Genomic DNA, 19,029 nt, shown 5'->3' with positions numbered 1-19,029 from the left:
GATATCAACCTTATTATAGCTACGGCTCCCAACGCCAGCATCATTATAGCCCACAACCCTCCTTCCTGAGGAAGAGACAAGGGCCCAAGACCCGACAGAACACCCCTCAGCATCAAGCCAAGGAGTCGGGACATTCTCAGAAACAATTCTGACAATTACAGGGCCCTGAACCCTTTTTTGGGGACAGGCTGTTTTCCTTTTTTGATGAGTGGTGTGAGATCACATCAGATGTTTGGGTTTTGAACATAGTTAAGTTTGGATATAAAGTTGAGTTTGTTCACTACCCTAGTCTCTCGCTCCCTGTTTTCTCTTCTCAATTGCCCCAGCCTGGGGTGGTCTCAGAGTTGTCTGCCTTACTTTTGAAAGGGGCTGTAGAGGATGTCCCCTCTACCCCTCCCTCCCAGGGTTTTTATTCAAACCTTTTCGTAGTGGACAAAAAGGATGGGGGTCTTCGCCCCATTCTGGATCTACGGAAATTGAATAAGTCCATCAGGATTCGGAAATTTAAGATGACCACACTGCAAATGGTGTTGTCTTTATTGCCTCCAAATTCATGGTTTGGGGTATTAGATTTAAAAGACGCATATTTTCATGTCTCTATATTTCCTGATCACAGGAAGTTTCTGCGTTTCACTTATGGTGCCCAAGTGTTCCAATACCGTGTCCTCCCGTTTGGGTTATCCACAGCCCCTAGGGTGTTCACTAAATGTGTGGCGGTGGTAATCGCCTACCTCAGAACACAGGGCTGCTGTATTTTTCCATACCTAGATGACTCGCTCATCGTTGGGCAATCTGTAGATGATGTTTCCCGCCAGATTGCTATCACTCTGGCTGCCTGCTTAAGGTTGGGGCTGTTTGTGAATTTAAAGAAATCGACACTCACCCCTACCAAGGTCATACAATTTATTGGAGCCATCATAGATGGGAATCAGAATGCTGGCTTCTTACCCCCCGACAGGACGAGTAAAATGAAAGCCCTTATTAGGAAATTTAAAGGGTGTAGGTTTCAACCTGCCAGGCTTATCCAGGTCCTATTGGGCTACATGGCCACCACTACGGCTGTGGTACCTTTAGCGAGGTTACGAATGAGGCCGCTTCAGGGTTGGTTCGCTAGTGCCTTTAGTCCGGAAAGGGACTCTCAACGCAAAAAATTGAGTGTCCCTCGCACAGTTCAGTCATCCTTGGACTGGTGGCTACAAGACTCTATCCTTTTTGAAGGGATAGGCTTTGGTTACAGGCAGCCTGACCTTACAGTTACAACTGATGCCTCTAACCTAGGGTGGGGCGCTCACTGCCAGGGGTCTTATGCCCACGGGTTGTGGGATGAGTCGGAGAGTGAGGAGCACATTAACCTCCTTGAGTTAAGAGCGGTCTACTACGCTTTGATTTCTTTCTCCGAAATGGTGTGCAATAAGATTGTTCAAGTTTTAACAGATAACATCACAACCATGTTTTATTTGAATAAACAGGGAGGTACATTGTCTAGGCCCTTATGTGAGGAGGCCATAAAGATTTGGGAGTGGGCGATTGGCCACTCTATTTGGCTCATAGCTATCCATATCCCAGGGGAAGAGAATATTACAGCTGATCATCTTAGTAGACTGGCGGCGGACACGCATGAGTGGTCCCTTCACATTAAATATTTACATCCTATTTTTACAGACTGGGGGACCCCAGAGTTAGACCTCTTCACCTCGGAAGAGAACTACAAGATTCCCCAGTATTGCTCCAGAGGAGGCGTCGGCCTCGAGTCTCTTGGGGACGCTTTTCAGTTGAGTTTGTCAGGTCCCCTCCTCTACATGTTTCCCCCGGTTCCCCTGCTGACCAGAGTAGTATCCAAGATCCAGATGGACAGAGCATCAGGAATTCTGATTGCCCCGTATTGGCCGAGACAGCCATGGTTCCATGCCCTTATGAGACTGCACAGTCGGATGCGTCATCTCCTGGACTGCCCAGATCTCCTGTTGTTTCGAGGAGTGCTTCATCACAAAGTACATTCACTCAGACTGACGGCATGGTTGATCCTCCAGGACTAGGGTTTTCGGCGGAGGTGATGAATGTCCTCCAGAATGCCCGTCGGTTGTCTACCAGACAGTCCTATTCCCTGAAATGGAACACATTTTCTGTTTGGTGCAGGGACAGAGGGATTGACCCATCAGCTTCCTCCCTCTCTGAGGTTTTGGATTTTTTATGGGGTCTTAAACAATCTGGACTAGCTAATTCTTCGGTCAAGGTGTTCTTGGCCGCTATCTCGGCTTTCCACCCTCCTATTGACCGGAAGACCGTATTTTCCCACTACACCTCTAAATTGTTTTTGAAGGGGCTTAATAATTTATTTCCCCCAATTAGAGTGTTGGTTCCCCAGTGGTCGCTGCCTTTAGTGTTGACGCGACTCCTTTCAGAACCTTTTGAACCTTTGGCTTCCTGCCCTTTAAGTTTGTTATCTTTCAAGGTAGCCTTCTTGGTAGCCGTTACATCTGCCAGGAGGATGGGTGAATTAGCAGCCCTCTCCTGTGACCCCCCTTATCTGAGCATTCATCAGGATAAGGTGGTCCTTCGTACAAAAATTGAGTTTCTACCTAAAGTGGTGTCAAAATTTCATTTAGCACAGGAAATCTCATTACCTGTTTTCTTTAAAGATTTTACTTCGGAAGCGGAGAGATCTCTTCATACCTTAGATGTCCGTAGAGCTCTCCTTTTTTATTTTAGACAGGGTTAGACCTTTCCGGAAGGACTCTCACCTTTTTGTTTGTTTTGCAGGCCCTAAAAAGGGAAGAGGGGCTAACTCTCAGACACTGGCCCGTTGGGTGGTACAGGCTATTTTGTTGAGTTACAAGGGTGTTAACTTGCCTTGTCCCTTGGAGATTCATGCTCACTCCACCAGGTCTCAAGCATCCTCGGCAGTGCTCTTGAGAGGCGTGCCGTTACAAGATATCTGCAAAGCAGCGACTTGGGCGTCTGCGGACACGTTTGTGAAGCATTATGCTTCGGACGCCTTGGACAGGAAAGAGACTGCAGTGGGAACAGCGGTCCTACAATCAATATTCCTGTCGTGATACCTCTATGCCTACCACCCAGGTATTTATGCTATGTAATCTCCCATGTGGGACTGCACAGGAAGACCGCCGATGAAAAACAGTGTTTCATACCTGTAACTGTAGTTCATCTAGGTCTTCCGTGCAGTAACACATACCCTCCCTCCTTCCCCGCTAATTCTCTTGGTACTTACCTTGCAGTCGGCGGCAGAAGAGGATCTGAGGGTACGTCGGGGGTTCCCCGCCTCTTAGAAGCCATTTTCAGCGGGAAAAGACGGCCGCGCATGCGCGCAGAGAGGCTGGGGCGCCCCCTAGTGGCTCAGAGCTATAAAAATCTCCGAGATCGGCAGGCCTGTGCGTGCGCAGTCCCATGTGTTACTGCACGGAAGACCTAGATGAACAACAGTTACAGGTATGAAACAGTTTTTTCTGAGGCTAGTGGATTCATTGCCATGCTGTTGCCTTTGCTACTGTGAGCACCGCACAGTTTCTTGCACAGCCAAAGCTCTACCACCTGTCTAAACCACCAAAGCCTAGAGTGTTGCATTCCATCCCTTGTACCACCAGCACCAGTGAGTTCATACCACTATCCCACAGTGAAAGGCTATGAAAGCACCAGCCAGATGCCGTAGTGTTGCTATTCATGGGGACAGGAGAACCCAGGCAAGAAGCTGAGGATGGCCATTGTAAATATTACACGTACAGCACAATTCTCATACACAAAAAATGCCTTTTTAAAGAAGTAAAAGTGAGGCGGGGCAATGAGGTAAAATGGTTGTGGGGCATTTGTGGAGTACTTCTAGCCAACCACAACATATCTTCTGCCTGTCCTTGTTGTTACTGAGCTGCATCTTGTCCTGTGGTATGGGAATGTGTTTCTCAGAGAAGAGTTTGTTAATAATCTACTGAAGAGGCAGAGGGGATGTGCTGTGTCAAATTTTAGTGGGGTGAAAGCTGGAAATAAGATGATGTTCTGGAGCCAAGTGGCTCTGCAGGTATTAGACACTGCTACTGTATTCTCTTAGACATGAAGTACCTAATTCAGTTTTCTGTGTTTGTTTTCACTTGTAGGAGTTTGACCATCACTGTCCTTGGGTGAACAACTGCATTGGACGGCGCAATTACCGCTATTTCTTCCTGTTTCTGCTCTCACTGACAGCACATATTATGGGTGTATTTGGCTTTGGCTTACTGTATGTTCTGTATCAAGTAGAAGAGCTCTCTGGGATCCGCATGGCTGTCACGTATCCTTTATTTGTCTGGAGTACAAGAAGTTCCTTAATAAAGATGGGAATTGATGTGTTCCCTTAGACAGAATGCCAGATTATTACTATGTTGAGAAAAGGCATCCCAGAACATTACATGATGGTCCTTAACTGTGTTTCCTTTGACAGTATGGCTGTGATGTGTGTGGCTGGCTTGTTTTTCATTCCTGTGGCTGGCCTTACAGGATTCCATGTAGTGTTGGTAGCTAGGGGTCGCACGACTAATGAACAGGTATGTATTTTTCACACTATCCCATCTTGATTCATTGTACCATGGTTCCCCTGACCAAATCTTTGTCTTGGTAGGTTACGGGCAAATTTCGGGGTGGAGTAAACCCATTTACCAATGGTTGCTGTAAGAATGTCAGTCGTGTTCTCTGCAGCTCCCCGGCACCCAGGTAATTATGACCCAAACAATAAAGTTGTAGCAGCACTATTCTTTATGGTTCTAATTTCTTGGGGAGGATGGCCTGTAAAAGGATGGAAAGGTGATGAATAATACTCAGAGGCAGTTACGAATGCTTCAGTGGGGAAGTGTTACTGTATAACAAGCAATAGAGAAAGTACTGATGGCTTTAAAAGGGTACTAAAGAGAGATGTGGAGGATAGGTCTGTCAGCAGCTACTAGCCATGGTAACTAAAGGGAACTTCCACATTCAGAGGCAGTAGACCTCTGAATACCAATGTCAGGAAGCAACATCAGGGGAAGGCCTCAGCCTTTATGACTTGTTGTTTGCCCTCCAGTGTAACTGATTAGCCATTGTGTGAGAGGATGCTAGACTAGATGGACCATTGGTTTGATCCAGCAGGGCCCTTCTTGTGCTCTTAGGCAATTAGGTCTAAAGGAACTGACACCACAGCTTCAGATTTCTCTTTCAGAGATTGAATTCAAGGGAGTGGATGCATATGTAAAATCAAAAAGAGTCCAGTAGCACCTTTAAGACTAACCAACTTTATTGTAGCATAAGCTTTCGAGAATCATGCATGAATACTATTGAATGAATGTGAAAGTTATCTTAAGGCTCATGATACTCTGGGTTCCTTTAAATGCTAATGGGTGCAGTCCTTTTTTGTGGAAGAGGAGTCCTTCCATTTGTATTATTCACCTAAAGTATATGTTCCTCAGAAGCGATGATGGGTAGTGTTAGCTCTCTCAGCATCCTGTTTATTAGGGAAAGTCTTAAACATTGAACACTGTACTCCTGCTTGGGGTGATGGACAAGGCCTGTTAATCACTGATTAAGTGTGTGATGATTTCAATGATTTCTCCCTCCCCTTACAACAAATGCGTTTGTGTTTTTCCCACCTTTGTTTGATTAGTGAGGACAGAACTCTGCATGAATATAAATTCTTCATTAATCATGATCACATCTAACAATATTCTGCAATATCTTAACCTTTCTTTTCAAATTCTGACACAGAAAAAGGAACAGCCTTTTAAATTGAGATTTCAACAAAAAGATAATGGCTTTTATCCTACTGCCTTGCTTGGCAAAGTTTGAAGCTTTCCTCCAGCTGAAGGAGTCTGGTGTAAACTGTGTTACTATAGACAAGTATTGGTCATCTTTTCATTTCCTGTACATGAGACAATAACTACCAAACAGATGAACCTGATACTTAACCCATTTCTTTGCCGTTGCATGATCACAGAAGATTGCAGTGACTACTGAACCAAAGAAATAAATATATATAGAGCTTATAACCTTCCTTTTATCAGAGATGGTTTTTCACTTGTTTAAAATGCCATCGTTAATGATATCTTAGCTTCTCTCTGAAACTCTTTTTCTAGCCTGGAAGCTGCTTCAGATAGTAATTGTGGTTCATATTTTTAAAAATTTAATGTATGCATTACCAGTTTATAGTTTTTTTTAATTGCTTTAGCTAAAGAAGATGATTTAATTAGTCAGAGAGAAGTGTTCTTAGTGTTGATATGCCATATTTTTGTAGTGCTTCTCTTCTGTTTAAGGTGTCTTTGACAAGGATTGGAATTGCTCAGCCTGACTCAATGAAGCTAGTCATTTTGCTTTCCATAGGCATGTGCTATGTGAACACAGCAGCACTTGCAGAAGAACATTTTCCAAGCTTCCACCTTCTGGTGCAGCCTGCCATGCACCCCTCCCAGAACAATGTGAGGAACACATTGTTCTGGGAGACTCCAGAACAGTGTGAGGAATTTTTGATCGTGGGGAATTGGCAGAAGAGTTCTCCCCGCACCTTGCTTCAGTGTCTTCCATAAGTGAAAAGTGTAGTTAGTAGAGGTGGACACGAACCTAATTACAAATCAAATTTCATGACGAATCGGCTGGTTCATAGTTCGGTAAAACAACGAGTTTTCACGAACTCCACGACTTTTTTTTGCTGGTTCGTTTGATTCGTAATCAATCCATGACTCCAGACAGCCTAGCGCTGATCCATTGATTCCCCAGGCAATGGAGGCTAGATCTTTTGTTGCTCCCAATCTTAGGTCACAAACTTTGATAGGCAGCTCTCCCTGCCAACTGGAGAGCTCCCATTCTGCCCTATACAGCAAGGAGCAGGGGGATTAATCCCTTAGGCCATTGAGAAGATGGGCCTACAGTAACCATGGGAACACCAATCTCATCCCTCCAAACCCTGTTAGGCAGGTCAGTCTGCCAACCAGAGAGCTCCTGTTTTGCTCTGTGTGAGCGTTTCTTATTATAAAGCACAGCTCTCTGCCTCATGCTTTCAGTTCCAGTAGACAGAGGGAGAGAGGAACTGTTGCTGGAATTTGGAGTGCGAGAGAGTGGAGTTGGGAGCTTTGGGCTGGATTTGCTGCTTGAAAAAGAGACTGAAAAGCCTCTTTCTAATTTTCCTCACTTGTCCTTGCTGGGAAGGTCTTTATGTGAGGGTGCCTTTTTCCCCTCCACCCACCCCCACCCTAATCTCAGGCCTTTGCCCGGCTCTGGGGCCTAGCTTGACTGACATTTCCACCCCCCTTTTTGTTGCTTGTCTTTGTTTCTTCTTAATTCTTTCTCTGCTCTTTTGAGGGCTCATACTCTTGTTGTTTCCTTTGGTTTTATTTTGTGCACCTGTCCTGCCTGGGCAGGTGTCTGTGTGGTGGTTTTGGGACTCTCCCCCCAGCCGAGACTCAGGGCCACTGCCTGGCTCCGGGGCCCAGCTTAGTGGGTTCCTCACTCTTCTGTTTGCTCTCTCTCTTATTGTGCACTTCTTTGGTGCATCGCACTCTTGTTGTTGTCAGATGAAGATTCTCTAAGTCCTTCCTATAACTTTTTGGTGCTGCCTGCAGTGCCTTTAAATGGAGCCATTGATAGCTCCAATTATATCCAAAGGGACTTTCCTGGGAGCACTGGCTTTGGGGGTCTATAATTCGAAGATCTGTATTGCAGTCTTCGTAAAACTTTGACGGTGGCTGGAGGAGAGCCTTCTGAAGACTCCCTGCAAGTATAGCATCTCTGAGTGTGAAGGGGCTGTTCTAGGGCCCTGGGATCTGACAAACCAAATGAACCGATTTGTGAAACAGGCAAGTTCGTAAAAATTCGTGGTTCGTAGTTTGTCAAACAGGCCAAACCACGAATCTCAAAGTTCAGTTTTTTTCTGGTTCATACCCATCTCTAGTAGTTAGTTTTCAAGTCATTCTTTCCAAAGAGAGCAAGTGTGTGTGTGTCCATGTTTGTGCTTTCGCAGATACTGTGGTTCATTGTCTTGTTTACTAGTAGCTTACTGAAGGGCAGATTTTTAAATGGCTCTATTCAGACATCACAATAACAACCCAGAGTTTGTGCTGAGCACGAAACTAGTTTATTGTCACGTTCCCTCCCTTCTCCATCCTGTAGATGGAGTGCCATTGAAGACTTCAGGCTTTCAAGTCTTGGCTCAGACTCTGAATGCAAGAACGTTAGCAAATTGGTGTTGGTTTCATTTCAGTAACCAGTTTCTAGGAGAAACCTCATGGGTATGGTAATAAACCAGGTGTTTGATGTCTGAATGAAGCCTGAACGTAGCTCTGCTAGATATATGGCATGTAGCAAGGAGATATGTGTTAAAAGTGCTATCCAAGCATAGTGTATAATAGCCATCAGGTACTGAAAGTCCTGAGGAAGTTTGGAAAGAGTCTGTGTGCCAGATAATGCCAATTCTGTTAGCATTCTCCTTCACTAATCAAATATAATGTGAAGAATTGAGTATAATTGTATCTTTGATAAGATGTTACTACTAACATGCAACTGATATGTCACACTTGCAACTAACTTAATTTTATGGTGGTTGCCACCTCCTCTTCCCCAGTAGCAAGGAAACCAAACACAGGGACTGCTGCTTAACTTGAGCCTGAGTGGTCAAGGGTAATTCCAGTAGCAATGGATCCCCTTGTATTCTCCATCCTCTGGCAGGATATAGAGATAAATTTCCCAGCTGCAGAGAACAGATAGTTTAGTAGACAAAGGAAAAGTAAAAGGTCACCTAGATGGGTCTCTGGATGACACCTGTGGCAACTTGCCAAGCCCTGATTTTCAGAGTCATATTGCTTAAACTAGATGGCATGTCAGCAGTCCTAATTTCCCCTCAAGGGCAGCACTGAGGCAACTTAATATGCGGTTCACCTTTTTCTTGTGTAGCCTTAAACAGTTGTACCCTGAAAGTAGAGAAAGGGGTGTGAGTGTGCTGCAGTAGTATTGTGCAGCTTGCCATTTGGGCAGTTTGCCAGTGAAAGGCAAATTACAATACTAGTAGAAGACCTTCTGGTATCCTTTTATAAACACTTCAGCATAAACTGTGTAGACTGAAATATTGATACTGTATTTATTTGAAAGGAAGATGGCCCTGGATATAAAATAACCCCCCTAAAAAGAGAAGCCAATACATAAAAGCAGATGACTCCTCAAAAAAGAGGTGATCCAGCCAGTATGGAATGCCATTCTCTTCCCATCACCCTTCCTACCCTTGACCCCTCTTGTCACTGCCTCCTCCTCCTTCTCTTGCCCCTCACAATTCAGAGTGCAGCCCTGAGAAAAACAGTGCTTGTCAGGTACTGCAATTCCTCTACTGGATATGGACCCAAGCACCTGGCTCTTCAGCTTGGTTCTGTCCGTTGACCAATGTGAGAGCCTTTGTGGGGCTCAACTTTTCTTGGGGCTGCTGATGCTTGTGGTGGTTCTGCATGGGTTTCTGGGTGGGTATAAGGCAGTGCCATTTTGCTGTTCCCTCACCCCATCCCTCTGTGCCTGTAACATATGTGGACCTTCTCTCAACTAGTTCCTTCCCATTCACCCAGACCAAAGAAGGGCTCTCTCTGTACGTGTGGGCTGCTTCAAACCTCCTCCCCAAAATAATGGCTGGCTTGTCTTTCTCCATGCATTCTGGTTGACCACAAAGTGTAGAGGGGGAGAGAGTGCACCCAGCAGTGCTTCCAGCCTGCAAGACCCAGCTAATGGAAGGCCTACCTTCTTGCTGCTCTCTGCAAGCTGTGGGAATGGCAGCTCCTCTGCCCCAGTACAGCCTTCAAGTAATAGAATGGGATGAACTTTACATGCTAGTAAATTTGTCTGTGAGTTGAAGACCCTCCTTTAAAGCCCCCAAGTAAAAAATATTGTCTTGTTTTTGAGTTAAGATGGTAAATATTCTTTATAGTAGGATTTTACTGTAGAGATGAATATATGCTTAATGTGCATTTGCACTTGAGTTTTGTAGGTTTCTTTTCTGCGCACTGCATGTCTGCACTCCTACAAGTCAGAATTTAGTAACACTACCTTTTCCTTCTGTGATCTGTTACGTGTTATATACCCTTCACAGCTGCCTAAAAGTGTGAACAGGCTGCTGGTGTGAAAAAGCTGTTTACGTTTAATTACATGAATGAGTATGAGAGAGGGCAGATTACATTCACAATTCCATGACTTGGCACTTGCTTCTTATAGAGGTTTCTGGAGGCTGGCACTCTTCAGAGTTACTAAAGTATTTCAATAATTACTGCCTTTTCTATGGTATACTCAAGTTTTTCCAACTGTGTATTGGCTCCTTTCACTTGCATCCTTGAAACACAACATGCTAATTTCAGTGTTTAATCTTAACTTCTTATCCAGAGAAACCAAAAGACAAAAATACAGTATTTTAACAGATTGTTTTCTGCATAGCTGGGTGGGGCACAACTGCATTTGCTATGAAATCACAGGTGTCTGTGGGATTCTTTCATACCAAGTAGAAGTCTTGTGAATAACACATCTTAGATCATGAAGCAAGGAGGACTTCTTACTCAAGAAAGCTCATGCCCCAGACATTTTTACGTAGTCCTGCTGGTTCAAGTAAAAATATCCATTAAGATCGCAACATGCTTGTAAGAGACACTGTTCCTGTTGACATCCCTGTTTATTTATTTACTTCATGTATATCCTGCCTTTCTCCCCAGGGGAGACCCAAAGCAGCTTATATTATTCTCTTCTCCTCCATTTTATCCTCACAGCAACCCTGTGAAAGTGTGGTCCAAGGTCCCCGAGAAACCTTCCATAGCAGAGTGTGGATTTGAAACTGGGTCTCCTAGATCCTAGTCTGACACCAGCCACTATACCACTACTGGTTCTCCCTGCTAACTTCAGTCTAGGAGTGTGTTACCTCTGTTATTTCTATGCTCCACTAGATACCTTGGACGGCCAAAGCCAGAGCAGACTGTATTAGTGAGGCCACCATTCCTGCGGCCAGAAATATCAGATGGGCAGATTGCTGTAAAGATCATGGACAATGGTATCCAGGCTGAGCTGAAGAGAACAAAGGTAAGGAGGACATGAAGATGTTGCCCAAGCAGTGGCCTTTTGCAAAACCCTGATGATGCAGCTATGCATGTGAGTAGGGACCAAATGAGTTTCTTAAACATCCTTCCTCCATGTTATCACTCCTTGTATTCTCCTGGGTGAGTGAAGTTCTCCCTCTTTCCCATGTGGCTAGTGCTACATAGGAGTGGCTTCCTGTGTGTCTTAGGTAATTTTGACTTGTCCTTTCTCTCCTCATCCAGCAGCTGAGGCATGCACAGTCTACAATCACTAATAGAAATGCTAGGTGGCTGCAAGTCCTTCTGATATTACTTGCTCCTTTTTCCAGTTGGGGGCAATGTTCAGGACTTAGGGTTCTGCCTTATCCTTCTGATTGCTTCTCTGCACTTTGTCTCTTCAGTCTAAAGGAAGCCTTGAAGTGACGGAAAGCCAGTCTGCTGATGCTGAGCCACCACCCCCACCCAAGCCAGACCTCAGCCGCTACACAGGCCTGAGGACACATTTAACCCTGGCCACCAATGAGGGTAAGAAGAGCATGTCAGGCAGACAAGGAATGTAAAGAACTGTGCACTAGGCAGACTATAAATAAAGTAAATAATCTGCCATGAGGGCTGCAGTTCATGACTACCGTACCAGGTAGCTCTGAACTGTTGACAAACTCCAGTGACAGCTGAATTAGCTTTGGAAATAATCATTAGGTCATATGAGTTGCTGTTAGGATGGTACTGAAGTAGAAATTGTTCAATAAGCTGCCTGTCTTCCCTTTAAGGAAAGCTTCAAGTGGGTTATTGGAGCAGGTTCTATATTGGTAGCTAAGTTACACTCTAAAAAAGTTGTGTGGATTTAAAATCCCCAACTTCAGCTCTTTTTCAGGCATGAAGACTGCCAAGAGCTGTCAGGGCTTGGGGATGGAAGTTGACTGTATGTTGAGGGGGGTGGGTGGGTTATAGGGCTACCAGAGGAGGCTTTGTTCTGCTGTCTGAGCTGGTAAGACATAAAAGGCTAGTGTCACTTCACATTTGCGGGTGTGATACCTGGTTAATTTTTACTGTGGTTCTAGTGTTTCCAGTTGGAGCAGCACCCTGAAAGAAAATGTGATATGTGGAGTGCTCAGTGTTCTTCTTTTAGTTTTAACATTAGCGTTCACTGATCAATGCTGTACTTCAGCTTACAAGTACTCACTACTGAACCCCAAATGCCAGGTCTGGCTAGGCTTGCATGCAGATGCTGGAATCTACATGTGTGATTTTATTGTTGGGGAAATGTTCCTCTTGCTCCATTTCAACTCCTCCCTGTGATACACTCCTTACTTCCTGATTGAGTCCTAGACCTCCATGGTGTGTTCACCTGCCTGAGGTTTTTGTCTGGTTCTTAGGGACCCATCACTTACCATATGTGAAACTTTGGTAAGGTGTTCTAGAGAGGCTTTTGGAACCTGCTGGGGAAAATGTCACAGGGCAGCATATAACATTGCTTGAGTATATCTGTTCCTGCTCTCTGCAGACAGCAGCTTGCTAGGCAAGGACAGCCCTCAGACTCCAACCATGTATAAATACCGACCAGGCTATAGCAGCAGCAGTTCGTCAGCTGCAATGCCTCACTCCACCAGTGCCAAGGTAATGAAACTTTACACTTGTTTAGAATGAAAGGTTGGGATAACTGCAGATGAGGAGTAAAAAGTAGCATTCACACTGATGTAGCTTGGTCAATGTGCTTAATCCTCTATAATCAAGAACTCTGGCTTGTTATATAGAATATGTATTCCATATGTATATGCTGAGAATACTAGTCTTCGCTACTGTTTGAAAAGGGCATTCGTGAAAACATCACAAGTCTGTTAAAGACCCTAGTCCTAGATTTTGTATGTGAAGAGGGCTCTTATGAACCATTTTCACCCTTCACAGCTCCTTGTCTTGTCCTATGAATGTGTATTCTTTACATTTGTATCTTGCTCTGTGGTGTACGTGGGGCTGCTATATTTTATTTTCTTAACAACCTAGTAAGGTGCACACTGACTAAGAGGGCCTGGTCTACACTGCAGAAAAATGGTGGATAAATTCTGAGGGGGGAAATGGATTGTACCCTTTCAGATGTAGGGAAAGTCACCTTTTTAATGTGTCACCTATAGAAACTTGCTACAAATAAAACATTGGTACATCATGGAGAGATATTCTATGCTGTGCTATTTTTTTCACTATACTTTGAAAAATGTAATCCCTCATCTGCAGTCTGAGCTGGTACATTTCATTCACCTAGCTCTGCCACTGTTTTCTGTTGCTTGAGTAGACTAGGCCTGAATGAGTGGGACAAGGTCACTAGTGAGCTTCACAGATGAGCATGGAGTTGACTTGAGTTTCTCTGGTTCAAGGCAAATCTCTGTGTACTGCTTCACACTGGCTCTCAGATTATGTAACTTGCATAATTGTATTTACAGTGCATTTGCAGTGTTCTTTTCATACTGAGAAATCGGGGGGTTTGCAGTAACCCCCCGATTACTTGCAGTAAGCTCAGGTGCATGTTTGTAGTGTGCTTTGAAAGAATAAACTCCACAAGGGACCCTATATGTTTGAATTATTATCCATAACACAGGAGACTTGCAAATATCTAATCTGTTTCTCTATACTGCAGCTAAACCGAGGAGACAGCCTGAAGGAGCCTACCTCCATAGCTGAGAGCAGCCGAAATCCCAGCTACCGCTCTGAGCCAAGTCTTGAGCCAGAAAGCTTTCGGTCTCCCACATTTGGCAAGAGTTTCCATTTTGATCCTCTCTCCAGTGGCTCCCGCTCTTCCAGCCTCAAGTCTGCCCAAGGCACGGGCTTTGAATTAGGCCATCTTCAGTCAATCCGTTCTGAGGGTACCACATCAACATCCTACAAGAGTTTGGTTAACCAGACACGCAATGGGAGTTTGTCATATGACAGCCTTCTCACACCCTCTGATAGCCCTGACTTTGAGTCAGTGCAGGCAGGCCCAGAGCCAGACACTCCCATGGGTTATACTTCTCCCTTCCTTTCAGCCCGTATTGCTCAGCAGCGGGAGGCTGACCTGCACAGTCGGTTCCCAAGCTCTGGCTCACCTAAGCACCAGCCAACCCGTGATCCTTCACCTGTCCGCTATGACAATCTCTCGCGCCACATTGTGGCCTCCATGCAGGAGAGGGAGAAACTACTGCAGCAGTCACCCACACCACCACCTCTGGCCAGAGAGGAGGATACAGGGCTAGGGGACTCGGGCATCCAGTCCACACCAGGCTCCAGCAATGCCCCACGTACCAGCTCCTCCTCGGACGATTCAAAGCGTTCGCCTCTTGGCAAGAACCCACTCACCCGCCCAGTGCCGCCTCGCTTTGGTAAACCAGAACCATCACATGCACTCAGAATGCGCTCACTGGGTTCACCAGACCAGCCTGCGGCCCCCCACTTGGGCAAATCTGTGTCTTACAGCAGCCAAAAACAGTCACCCCAAGCCATCGTCCCAGAGACTGAGGAGGTGGCCTTGCAGCCTTTACTGGCGCCAAAGTAAGTACAAGTGACACCTGCCTCACGCTTTAAGTGTTCTTTGACTTGGTGAAGGATGCGCTACGTTCAGCCTGGCCCCATTACTGCTCTGACCAAGGACCCCAAAGCATTTTTGTTTCCTTTCAACAGCATCTGAAAGGAGTGGCCCGGGATGATCTACAGATAGTACCTGCTCTCGTCTGCCCCTTCTTTCCTTTCCTCCCTCTGGTGCGTGGGCCAGCCCATCTGCCGCTCCCTTCACTATAGAATACAGTAAAATCCCATAATATCACCTTCCTTTTTGTGAGGTGTGTGGGTTTGAGGGTCTTCCTTTTCCTGTTTCCCTTAGTTGCAAAGTGGCCATTGGCTTCCATATGAGTTCCCTGTATTATATACATAATGCCTGCTTACATACCTTCCTTCAGTTTATGTTTCTCTTCCCTGTGTTGACTTTGTGCATGAGACACATTGGCCCATCATCAGAAAAAGGGCTGTGAGAAATCATCTGTCCTTCTGAAGATGGTGGAAACATGAACCATCTGTCACTTATCCTTGGGAGTTTTTTTCTTTTGTCAAACACCTTCTTCCCTTTAATTCCTTCCGGTGAGTGCTGTATTGGCTACATGTGGCATTCTTCCTTAATGATGCTGCATGTGTAGACAGATCTAGACCAATCTAGTGAATTTGTGGGTGCACCTTGCTGGTGCTATGTTGGTAGTACCCCACTGCTCTGTAGATATTGACAAGCCACGGCTCTCTTCCCTTCCACAACCCCCGGCAGTGCAAGCTATTTCCCCAGCTTTCCTTTCCTTCCCCTATCTGAGAGTGTGACACTGTCCATTTCCATTGCCATTGAGTGAATGGTCACTTCCTGACACCCTTATGTCCTTCCTTTTCCCAGAGACGAGGTGCAGATGAGACCCTCCTACAGCAAGTCCAATGGACAGCCCAAGAGCCTGGGTTCAACCACGCCCACCCCAGGCCAGCCACCTCTCAGCAGCCCCACTCGTGGAGGAGTCAAGAAGGTCTCTGGAGTGGGTGGGACTACGTATGAGATTTCTGTATGAGGAGGAGATCTTCCCAGTGTCATCTCCCTGGCTGATTCCAAAATGCACTGTCCCTGGTGAGGGGATATGCTCAGCAAACGGTTACCCCATCACGTGCATGGACTCGTTTTTTTAACAAATTCAGTTTTGGGGGATGTGGAAACTGGCAGGGACAATTACCTTTTTAAATTAAAATACCTGGGATTGGGAGAGTCCCTAAACACTACAGCAGGATCTCAGCCTGCTCCTCAGTCTGCTCTCTTCCTCTCAACCAGCCAAGAGACTGCAATTTGTAGCATACACTGCCGAGAGAGAAGGGGGGTGGGGAGAGATGCTTGTGGTCAGCTCTCCTCTGTGGGAGAAGGTGCAAGCTGTAGCCTGCCCCACTACCACCAACGGGACATTCAGTAGTGGACCTCGTGCAATCGCTCACCTAATGCAGTAGGAGTGGATCATTTTTAAATTTTTTTTATTATTGTTACGGATTCTATTTTTTTCCTCTTCTGAGTTACTGGGTGTGTGTATATATAAATATCTATATATAAATATAAATATAAAAAAGAAATTATATATCTACCCATATTGAGGGAGGCAGACCCAGGCAGAGCTCATTAACAGGGCCTGAGGAGACATGTATAAAGCATTTAAGTTCAAAAGTGTCTGAATGATTGTATCAGACCAGTCATTTGCTTTCTGGGCCAGGCAGCCTAGAGGATTAAGACATCCCTGTAAAACAGCCGCGTCTAGTTCAATATGATATTTGACCATTGCTCTCTGCCTGGTTATCTTAGTGACTGTAGCCTGCCTTTCCTCTACCAGCTGGGCATGATCCTGGCTTGTTTACCCACCTATTGGCTCGTCCATTCAGGACATGGAGGGGAAGGATGAAGTCCATCAACTTTCTTTTATCTGTATGCCCAGGCTGTATCCTTCTGGAACTTCCCCAGGGGTAGATCCTTCCTTTCTTGAGGGACTTGGAGGGTTCAGGAAAACAAGGAGAGATTATGAAGATCTGCGTTTCTGGCTTCCGGACAGGCTTAGACTTCTAGAAAACTTCTAAGTGAACACATCATCCACAGTAAGCTAGGCAGAGCAGCATGCAAGGTGTTGGGTGTGTATTAGGGCTTGGGGTATTGTGCTGAGGAAGGAGGGAGGCATTGGAATTGGGGCTGGGTCCCTGACATGGAGATATCACTTGTATTTAGTAAATCCCTCTCCCAGGTGGTATTCCTGCTTTTTTTTTTACATTGCTTGTATGAATTGCTCCGTGTTGATTTCTTGCGGTGTCAGTGATTTCCAAACTGGGCAAGAGAAAGAAGAGGAAAAAACAGAAAACCAAAAAGCAATATTTTTCCATATGCCAAAAATATCTCTCTACCCTTGAAATAAAAAACACACTATTTTTTTCATATGCCAAAAATCTCTCTCTACCCATGAAATTAAAAAAAAAAATACAGCAACCCAGGAATCCAACAGTTTCTAGGCACTACTGACTCTTTCTCTATGGCAATATCTTTACTGTGCTCTCCACAGAGCCACACTTTTATTTTTATTATGATTAGCCATTTTAAAATGAGGAATAAAAATATAATGAGCCACTCCCTCCATACTTGTGTAGTTCTTATTTTGTTATCTTGGGGATGACATAGGTTCTGGTGGTTGTCCTTTAGTGTGGTCTTGCAGTGCTGACCAATACAGCCTTTTAGATGACACTATGGGCAATGTACTGATGCCTAACACTTAACTTCAAAGGTTTTTTCCCAAAGGTAAGTGAAGAGCATTCCTTCCTTCATTCTGAACCTCAATAACAGAAGATATCATTATTAATCTTTTCATAGAGTACCGATTCCATTGCTGGTAACTTTTGAACTCAGTAGTTATGCCTAGAATGAACATTTTCAAGCAACACTGGCAGAAAGCAGTAGACTTCAAGTCCCCCTCATCCCAAAGTAAAATTGCATTGGATTCCACATATCATTTCCACAGGTTGAACGATTTTTGCCTGTGGAGCAGGACTTTGTTGTCTCCCCCATCCTGCTGCAGCCAAAAGTAATATTGCTTCTTGAAGAGAGGGTACCCCCATGAGCAGCAGAGGCAAGCATTCTGGGCTGCAATGAGTATGTGGAGGTGAGAAAAAAAATCCTTCCACCTCTGCAAATCATTCACTGGCTCGCAGCTGGAATGAATAAGCATCAAATGATGTAAGTCAAGAATTGTAAGAGAGAGCAAAACCCATTGTGAAGGAGTCCATATTTATCAACTGTCAAAAGCAAATCTGAAAGATGTTCCTATGTTGTTTGCAAAAGCAGACTAATGCAGTAGGCTTACATTCTTGTGTACCAGTTGTAGCTTCTGAACAGTCTTCAAGGGCAACCCCATATGAAGCAAATTGTGCTAATCTAGATGTAAGATTACCGAAGCACCACGTGTAGATGAGATTATTGTTTAGCTTAGAGCTCATCTCTAAGGGCACTTTTCTCTGATGCAATAAAGGAAGGAGGAAAATGTAACCTGAAGCCCCAAGGTCAACTTTCTAAGCTTCATTGTATGGTTACATAGCTAAATTTTATTTTCTCATGAATGTTCTAGGAGTTCACTTCTAGTTAGAAATGTTCTATTTTTTAAAAAAAGTGTACTGATGAATAGTTTAATGTCAGAAACTGTTTTATGCTAATAGTTTAATATCAGAAACTCTTTTATGCTAAGTCAGGCCAATGGGCCATTGAGCTCAGTATTGTCAGCAACTCTCCAGGGTGTGTCAGGCAAAGCAAAGACTTCAGTGCCCAATACCGAGGATCCTTGAATAATACTCTGAGTGAATTACAGAAGTATGACTTAATTTTTCTCATCTCCTTGCTCCCTAGCGGCTGAAGTTCAATGAGAAAATAATATTTCTATTCTCTGATCAACCAAATATTTGTTTTCAAATTTATACCAAGCCCTCAAAATACCTTATAATAAAAAAATCAAAACACACACACAGAGATATAAATAGGCAGTTTGTCATCGGTCTTCAGTAGAGTCCACACGGGCTGCGCAGGCTGGCTGCTGGAAAAGATTCTCAAGCTCTCAAACAGTAGAGGGTGCTCCTGTCCCCAGCTCCACACATGTGCAGCAGTTTCCCACCGAATGCAATGTTGTTGGGCAGAGCAGCAACTCTTCCCTCAGTTCCTTTCTTGCAGCCGCTGTGAAAGGTTCTTCCTGTTTCTCCTCTTTCAGAATCAAAAAGAGTTCAGTAGCACCTTTAAGACTAACCAATTTTATCGTAGCATAAGCTTTCGAGAATCAAGTTCTCTTTGTCAGATGCATGGTACAGAAACTGGTCAAATATAGAAGAGGAGGGGGGAGGAGAGACAAGATGCAATTAGAGGGGGAGAGGGAGGATGCAACCAAAACATTCCTTTGCTAGTAAATGTAAACATCTCCTTTTGGTGTGGAGATCAGTTGGC

General features: G+C 44.7%; 1 protein-coding gene across 2 annotated transcripts in view; it reads left to right on the top strand.

Annotated features, from left to right (window-relative positions):
- The window catches only part of ZDHHC5 (zinc finger DHHC-type palmitoyltransferase 5), a 93,799-nt gene extending 76,626 nt beyond the window's left edge, over positions 1-17,173 (top strand). The window contains exons 1-9 of one of the 2 annotated variants that reach the window (XM_054971518.1): positions 3,003-3,078; positions 4,107-4,279; positions 4,430-4,532; positions 4,607-4,698; positions 10,908-11,040; positions 11,438-11,561; positions 12,541-12,653; positions 13,666-14,555; positions 15,436-17,173. In XM_054971518.1, the coding sequence (XP_054827493.1) occupies positions 3,064-3,078; positions 4,107-4,279; positions 4,430-4,532; positions 4,607-4,698; positions 10,908-11,040; positions 11,438-11,561; positions 12,541-12,653; positions 13,666-14,555; positions 15,436-15,601 (1,809 nt within the window). In that variant the 5' untranslated portion in view covers positions 3,003-3,063 and the 3' untranslated portion in view covers positions 15,602-17,173. Of the gene's footprint in view, positions 1-3,002; positions 3,079-4,106; positions 4,280-4,429; positions 4,533-4,606; positions 4,699-10,907; positions 11,041-11,437; positions 11,562-12,540; positions 12,654-13,665; positions 14,556-15,435 lie in introns of those variants that run through there. The other variant, XM_054971517.1, reaches the window with a different exon arrangement.
- Positions 17,174-19,029: the final 1,856 nt, after the last annotated feature.

Source organism: Eublepharis macularius, chromosome 2 (assembly GCF_028583425.1).
Source record: "Eublepharis macularius isolate TG4126 chromosome 2, MPM_Emac_v1.0, whole genome shotgun sequence".
Classification (NCBI taxonomy): domain Eukaryota; kingdom Metazoa; phylum Chordata; class Lepidosauria; order Squamata; family Eublepharidae; genus Eublepharis; species Eublepharis macularius.
The sequence above is the reverse complement of the archived record's forward strand: the minus strand, read 5'-3'. Positions and strand labels throughout refer to the sequence as shown.